This window comes from Toxotes jaculatrix, chromosome 15 (genome assembly GCF_017976425.1).
Source record: "Toxotes jaculatrix isolate fToxJac2 chromosome 15, fToxJac2.pri, whole genome shotgun sequence".
Lineage (NCBI taxonomy): Eukaryota > Metazoa > Chordata > Actinopteri > Toxotidae > Toxotes > Toxotes jaculatrix.
Window position 1 is genome coordinate 25,240,294 of NC_054408.1, and position 8,434 is coordinate 25,248,727.

The 8,434-nt window shown below is 43.6% G+C and overlaps 1 protein-coding gene across 1 annotated transcript; it reads right to left on the bottom strand.

Annotated features, from left to right (window-relative positions):
• On the bottom strand, positions 1-3,242 carry si:dkey-251i10.3 (uncharacterized protein LOC553498 homolog). Its single transcript, XM_041057946.1, has one exon. It carries the CDS (start codon positions 3,209-3,211, stop codon positions 830-832), a length of 2,382 nt encoding a protein of 793 aa, XP_040913880.1. The 5' UTR covers positions 3,212-3,242; the 3' UTR covers positions 1-829.
• Between the last annotated feature and the right edge of the window lie 5,192 nt (positions 3,243-8,434).

Here is an 8,434-nt window from a genome sequence, read left to right on the forward strand (position 1 = left end):
AAGTACAACTGTGATTTAAAAACCAGTCAGTCTATTCACAAAATAAGAGCACAACAGATCACATCAGACCAAGCTCTCCAGCTTTTGGTCATTACTTTTTGGTCAGTACTGAAGTTTGATACCTAACCCTTACTGTTTGCTGGGGATAGTCATCTTTCAGGTGCCACAAACATCTTTATCTTTGGGTTAAACCTTAAAGCTGCTGCTATAGTGACTTCACATTTACCCTAATTAGGATTAAACTTTTCTCTTTTTGTCATCAGGTACATCAGTGACTCAGTGTCAGCGCTCCATTTGAAGCTGCGTCACACTGTGGCATCTTGGCTAAATTTTACAATAAAGTTCTGTTTGTTCAAACTCATGAATAATAATTACATTCACTCTGGTGCACGTACTATCAGTATAAGTACAGTTTGGAGGTACTAGAAACCTGTAATGAGCATTTATAGTTGGAATTACCACCTCTACCAGCAACAACCTTAAAATGCTGTTTAGACACATTAAATATGTCAGTAACAATACTTCAGAAACAGCTGCAATCATTTCTTTAACTCCAAAGGTGGAATTTATTTCACGTCTTACTTGCTTCGTTGATTTTATATATTTGATTTTTATATTTCAATATCAAATATACAGTATGAAAAGAATCCAGAAAAAAAAAAACGAGTTCTAATATTTGTCATAACACAACACATAATTCCAGCTCCCTACACACTGAAATATCCTCACAGCAAAGACTGAAGTAAACTGATCACCTGTCTCTCAGAATTTAACGCTGGCAGAGAAGCTTCTTAGTGGAGAAACACTTTAAAAAACTATTTTCTTCTGATCATTTCACTGTTACTTGTTTCTTGTTTCTTTTCTGTGAGTCCACACTACTTTTATTCCCAGCAGACACCTGCTTCTTGTCCTTCATCAGATCCTCCCGTGCCATGGGCTGGATGATGGCGCCCAACTGCGTGACTACCTTGGGCTTGGTGATCTTCTTTACAGTCCGCTCTGTGTTCCAGGTGCGGCCCAAGGGGGAGCGGATGGTGCTCTCGAACTGCGCGTGGCTCTCAAAGGGGAAGGGCAGCGAATTCACCTGGTGGAGGCTGATGGAGCTGTTTCTCTTCTCTGAGATGATGACGCTGGGCAGCTGTCGGTCTTTCCTGGGTGGAGGCGGTGCAGTCTTGATCCTGAACCTCTTGCGTTTGCTGCGGGAAGGCTTGAGGCCCATCCCTCCCCACTCCCCCCAACCAGGCAGGGTCAGGTCCACCACCTTAGGCTTCCCTGCATCTTCCTGCTTCCTCTTGTCCCTAAGGAAGTCTGAGATGACATCATCTCCCGCAAAGGCCTCTTTAATGAGCCCCCTCTGGTCCAGCTTTTCATCTGAGTCCTCTGTGTCTTCCACGGTTGGAGCGAGAGGGACTTGGATGACTTTTGTCTCTCTGGTGAGAACTTCTTTCAGCTCAATCCCTCTCTTTCTTTTCCTGTTTTTGCCTGCAGATGGCAGGTTTTCTTCTTCGGCTGGGGGGGGCTGGGGCTGAACAGGTGCTTCATCAGCTGCAGACTCATCCTGACTGAGGAGCTCCACATCCTCCAGGGTTCTGATCCTGATCAGGCCTTCTTCCAGCTGAGCTGAAGTGTCCGTGCAGCTGGCATCTGCTGCTGCCTCAGCCTGCTCCACCTCTAAGTCACGATGGCCATCTGCTATTCCTTTTAAAAGCCTGGTGAACTCTGAAAGCTCCTGCTCCTCTTTGTCTGAAGCATCTAGATCCTCTGCTGCAGCTTTATCCTCCTCCTCATCATCCACAGACATTACAGGAGCTGTGTCAGCCTCCTGAAACTGACGCAGTCTCCTCCTGCTGTCAAACTCTCTGAGGAGTGCTTCCTCTTCCGTTTCCTCCACCTCCTCCTCCTCATCTTCTTCAGCTGTATTTCCCTCCACTGCGGCCCCCTCTGCTGTAAGATCCACAATGTCACTCTTTTCTTTCTCTGAGGGATCTTCAGAGAGCTTGCCTCTCATCCAAGGATTTGAGGATTCCAGTCCTTGCTCTGCATCGTTCACAAAATCAGGCATCATCTCTGCAGGACCTGTTTCCTCCTCCTCCTCCTCCTCCTCTTTCTCATTGTTCAGCGATGTCGCCAGCTTCTGGGTCAGGTCTTTGTTCAACTCCAGCTGCTGCTGCATGGCTTTGCGAGCCCCCTCATCATATTTGGCCATGATCATCTTTGACTTGGCCCACTTGCTGCTGTTCTGGTGCTTCAGTGACATCCTCTCCTGCATCCTGGCCAGCTCCATCTTATTCAGCTCCTCTAAGGCAGCAGCCGGATCTGTCTTCACCATCTCATCAAACTGCTTCAGGAACTCTTTACGCTTGGCTTTGTTGTGAACTTTGTGGTACTTCTTACTCTTGATCTTCCTCTCTCTGCGGGCTTTGGCCTCGTAGTAGGACTGCAGAGCCCGGGCTTTCTGCAGCTCTGCGCGGCGGATCTTGGCTTCCTCCAGGCTCATCGCCCTCATGGAAGCCTCCTCTGCGGGGGTCAAGATGGGGTCATTGATGGGCTGCTTGTTGCTTGACAGAAGGGCAAATATTTCCTGCTCGAGCGGGGTTTGTGCGTTCCAGCTGGTCACCACCCTCTCCATGGCTTTGGGGCCAGAGGGCTCCTGGTTCAGGGGGAAGACCAGCTGCTCGGCCCTCTGGTTCTGCTTGATGATACTTTTCCAGTGGGACACTTCTGTTGCTGCCTTCTGAAAAGCAACATCTCTCTGGATCCTCTCACTCTCCTGTTTGCTGAGGGGGCACTCAATGGTCGTTTTACTCTGCTGTAGGTTCTTCAGCTGCTTCTTGGTCTTGGCTGGAACAGCGGGGGTTTTGTCCATGGTCCCGATGAGGTCCGACAGGTCGATTTTCTCGCCCTCTCCCTCCGCGTTGACCGTAAACTCTGACATCTGGACGGCCGCCTCGGATCTCTCCCCCAGCTTTTTCTTCCTCTTACCTCCGATAGCGCTGATGGCCTCCAGCAGCTTTTGGCGTCTCCGTTCATCTTCGCCGTCCTCCTCCTCACTGCTGATGTTTTCATCTGCCTCATTTCGATTCTCCTCATCTTCTTCGTCGTCGTAGGCCACATCCAGCTTCGCCGCTGCGCTCTCGGACTCCTCGGAGCTCTTCCTGAGACTCTTTTTGAGACTCTTTTTTCTCACGTTCTTCTTAGAGACTTTAGCCATGCTGAGGTAAACACTGTCCTGTATACACGTGTGCCGCCAACGGAGCCGTTGTCGCAAAATTTTCGCCGCAGTGCAATCTGCGATGTCGCAAAAATCTTCTTCTGGCGCTTAGCAAACAATGAATTGTGGTGCGTTAGCGCCGCTAAGCGGACCAGTAGGGATGAGGGATCTAACTAAACTAGACCTTCGCTAATTCTAATTTTAAAGACGAGAGAAATAGAATAGAATAGAATGCCTTTTATTGTCACTATACGTTTTTACATGTATAATGAGATGAAAAGCAACTTTCCTTTGCAAACATGTATGTAGAATATATACAACATAGAACAGAATAAGTATAGTGCAAAGAGAATCTAGAAAATGTAAGAAAAAAAAGAATATATATATATATAATTCTGACTTTTTTCTCAGAATTCTGACTTTAATTATATATTATTCTATATATTCATATTTTATTCTTTATATATTATTCTCTATATATATTTATTATTTTTTCTTACATATATGTATATATGGAAGTCCTAAATAAAATAAAAACATGGACTAACTAGAGAAATCCACATCAAATAGTCAGTCATGGTCAAATGGTTTCCCCCATGAGTGATGTCATACAAGGGGTGGGAAATCAAAAAATCATCCAGAATAGCCCGGATGTGGTCCGGACCTAATTTACAATTTTCTGGAGTAGATAGAGCCCAAGATAACAATATTGTTTCTCTTTGAAAGTGAAAGCAAGCCAAAACTGCGAGTCAGGATGAACAGGAATGCTAAAATATGCAAATCAATAACAGAGAATCAACAAGAATCTGCTGGTACCTGCGACATTAATGCTACCACATTTGGTAGGATGTAGGATGGCTTCATTAACTGCCCTAAGGTTCTGAAACTGGTCTGCAGCTGCCATTTGGCTTTTTAACAGGCAAGATGGCAGTGTTACATGATGAGTTTGGTCTACAAGACACTGAATGACAGGTGCAATGCCTTCAACAGCTTCAGGGTTGAGTGGATATTGTTTTTTACACGGTTTGAAAGTTGAACAATGACAGGAGATGGTCCTCGTATGTTACCACAATCATATTTACTCCGAGCCCACAAACAATTTGGCACTGTTGAAAGCATTTTCTATTCTTTTTCTCTTCTTCGTTAGTGAAAGAAGTGCAACTGTGTATGTGTGTGTGTGTGTGTGTGTGTGTAGGACTAGGTCGGATCACATGAATATTACTCTCAGACAGAAACACAGGATATAAACCGACAGTTCCAGAGATTACCCTAATGCCTGTGGGATCACCATGCATTTCAATATGGAATGCACACATGAGGTCTCTACCCAACAGATTAACAGGACATACATCAGAGATCAGATATGTACGTTCACCTCTGTAATCTCCGAAACATACAGTTAAGTGGTTCAAAACCAGGAATTCCTGCTGCTCCTATTGTTTTTAGTAGGTTTGTTGTCTTGGGTGTTTTAGGGAGAATTTTAGACTGGATAACAGACACTTCTGCCCCTGAGTCCACAGAGAACGTCACATGCATATACTCTGTACTGTAAGAGTTGACCTAGGGGGTGTTTTAATGTCTGGTGTTATTTTAACATATTCTTGATATGTAATGACTGCTTTGTCAACAGCCTCTGTCAACAAGCGCTGCTTCCTATTGTTGTGCCACTGGCAATGCTGCAGAATTGATTGATTGAGAGTCCGTCAGGTGGTGCATATGGCCAGGAATTTCCCTGCTCCTGTACCCCGCTCTGAAAAGTCACCTGGGTGGCACAATCACGTGATAGATGGCCATAGACATCACATCTGCAGCATGTCAGTTCGGTGTCTACCCTCTGGTGTTGTGCCGGTTGTCTCCGTCCACCTCTCCCTTGTTGCTGTAGCTTGCCTTTTCTCCCAGGACTCTGTGGGGTGCCACCCCTCCTTCTGTTTGGTATCGTGGATTCCCAGGTCTGCTCTGGGGAGAGTCCTCTTGGGGACAGGGAGAGGCTTCTCAAGTCAGGCAGGTCAGGATACAACTCCCCCTTCGCTTCTGAGGCCTGTTTTTCTCCAGGCACAGCAGGTGAGGAGGAAGGACACACAGCATACGGCGGCGACAGATCCCTCTCTCTGGCCCTACGTTTCTTTTTCTCCTCACTTTTACACATGCTTTCTTCCTTCATTTCTTCTTCTTCTACTGCCTCTCTTTCCCACTGTTGGAAAGCAAACTCTTCTTTCTTTCTCTTCACATCCTTTCTCTGCTCCCGTTCTTCCAACATGACTCTACACCTCCTCAAACATTCTATACTCAATGTTCCTATTTCTATGACATACAACAACCCTTGTAGTACACCAGATACTGAGCAAGCCACCACTAAGTTTAAAGATATATTAGGGGCGCTACTGAATTATCATTATCACATGCTAAAGTGGTATATCATTATTGTTATCAACTTTCTTTTAGGTCATCACCATTATTTAACCTCTGTTTCATTTTACAAACACTGAGGATCACTCTAGTCTTCTTCTGTGTTAGCCAGCCCGTCGCTGGTATCGTCCTCCAACAAAAACAAACAAAACACTGGGGACTTTCTTTTACATACAAACATAAACATACATATAACGCGTAAACAAGAATCGATTCAAAACACCGTACTCACTTCTTTTAGAAGATGGAGAGTCCGCTGGCCGTGGAGGCAGCAGGTGAAGGGTGTGTCAGAGTCAGGCAGCTTCACGCTACAGGACTTATCTTCAAATCATGAGGGGACATACACCTGTGAACTTAGTAACGTAGCAGAAAACGCCATCATGGGACAGCCAGCACAAGCTCATTACACACAGTATTATCAGGAATATTTCTGACTTTTATAACTTACACATTACCACAAAGAAATTAAACATTTAACAAAAGTGAAACATGTTTGTATTTTCATTTGAAGATAACCTAGGCAACAGATGCAACACAAACGCCTACTATCATTTAATGAGATTTTACCTTTATTATTTTGATTATTAGCATTTTTATATATAGTATTTGTCTGCTTTATCTGTTGTTTTTACACCTGAAACCTGATCGCTGCTGCTCCTTCTCTGTCTTTTAAGGATTTAAACAAAACACTGACATGGTGAAATCCCAAACCCATGATCACACTCAGAAGCATGAAGAAAAACTTTACAACGAAACCAACCAAGTTGGGAGATGTGATGTGTTATCTCCAGAACAAGTAAGTACTTGTTATGCAGAATGGCCATGTTAATAATGTATGTGTAATACTGCAGTCAGTACAGATGAATGTTGAAGTCAGTACAGGTGAAGTTACAGATGGTAAATAACTCATTTCACTTCTGTGTATACTTCGGTGTGTACTGATGGTGATGTTGTGGATCACTGTTTAGTTACACAGATAAGAACCATATGGTGGGTGAACTGACGCTGCCTGTTATTTGTTTACGCAGCGTGTGTCACAAAGGCAGCACCTGGCAGGTGAACATCCTGCTTCAGGCTAAAAATCAGGATGGCGCAGCCTTAGTGTCGCCACACTTTACATCTTCAAATCTCTTTTTGTCTTTCAGTAGAGTTCCTGTGTTGTGACATTAAACGTATTGGGAGGATGATCAGGGTCAAGTGTAACCTGTTTCTGGTGGCTGTGACCTTTCTGTGGATATTAACTCTTTCCAGAGGAGGTGAGTGAGACGTTCACTACAGCAGCTGCTGCCGACAGGACGAAACAAATATTTGCTCGGTTCCTCTGTTTTGTTTCAAGGAGAAACTCTCCTCTTTAATAATTCATGTTTACATTAAAACTATGTATCTTCGCTCAAGTTCTGTATCTACATAAAATATGCAATTTTTCATTTTATCTTATGTCATAAAATCTTATTTCACAAAAACGTCATTAAAATGAACTTTTGTCTTTATAACAGAACAAGTTTTAATGTTATAACAAGAAATAAAGTGAAATGAAATTTGGTTTCAAAGATCATCAGTCATCACATAATCACACCTTTCCAAAGAGTGTGTCATATTACACACAGCTGGCACAGCCTGGATACCTTCATTAATTATTCAAGTCTCTTCACTGCAGGACATATATTTTAAGTTGTAGACAGTGTAAAATATCAGTTGTTTGTACCTGATGTTACAGACACTGAGGTCACCTGTGTTTTCATGGAGAGCTGCATCTTACCGTGCAGCTTCCAGATCGGTCCTGATGCCTTCATCCGCTGGATTAAGGTGAGCGCAGGAGACCTTCCTGTCTACTCCTACTACCACAACCAAGACCAGCTCCGCCACCAGGACCAGAGCTTCAGAGGCAGAACATCGCTGTTCAGGGACCAGATCTCCAGAGGAAACGCCTCACTCCAGCTGACAGGGGTGGAGGCTCAGGACCAGGGCAGATACCTGTGTCACACCAACACCATGACAGAGAACAAGGAATCGTTTATCAACCTGAAAGTGGACGGTATGAACAACACACAGTAAATACACAAATCTATGAACTTGTGTGTGTTTTATCTGTGTGCAGTGACTTTCTTTCTATTTCAGAGCCTTCTACCAATGTTGGAGCCATTTTAGGTGGAGTGGTTGGAGCAGCAGCAGCAGCAGCAGTAACTGTTCTGGTCCTGTACTGTAAATAGAAGAAGGGTAAAATAATGTTCTACCTCCACTTTTTAATTAATTTCCCGTCTGTTGTTTGTATTGATCAGATTATTTTGTGGACTCTCAGGTCAACAGGAAAACAGGGACAAACAGGGACAGAGTCAAACAGAGACCAAATGTAAGTAAATCTTTTTTTTTTTTTTTTGTTATAAATGCACTGCAGCACTGTATGAAAGTTCTTTCATTATTAAATAACAATCAAAGAAGAGTTTAACCAAATGCATGATATGAAAACATGAAACTCACACAATGAAACAGAAAATCGAAGGAAGGAATCGTGATAGCTGTGATGGTTAATTTTGCTCTGCACAAGTATATTATACTTAAGGAATAAATAAGGGATTGTTTGGATTTTACCTCCATATGTTTCTGATGCAGAATTTTATTTCATTTTGTTTTGTAGGAGAATGAAGTGACGTCGCCCCCCCCCCCCCCCAATTAAAGTTGTGACTTTTAATTAGTGTTGTGTATTGTTAACGTTATTGAGTTTGAGTTTTCTTGTTGTTTTTCTATTATTTACACTGTATAACCTTCATCTCGGCTCATTCACTGCTGGCCTCTCTGCGGTCATTCCCATCCACCGCT

Bases quoted from the DNA above. Each gene is read 5' to 3' on its own strand.
- si:dkey-251i10.3 (XM_041057946.1), bottom strand. From the start codon at position 3,211: ATGGCTAAAGTCTCTAAGAAGAACGTGAGAAAAAAGAGTCTCAAAAAG.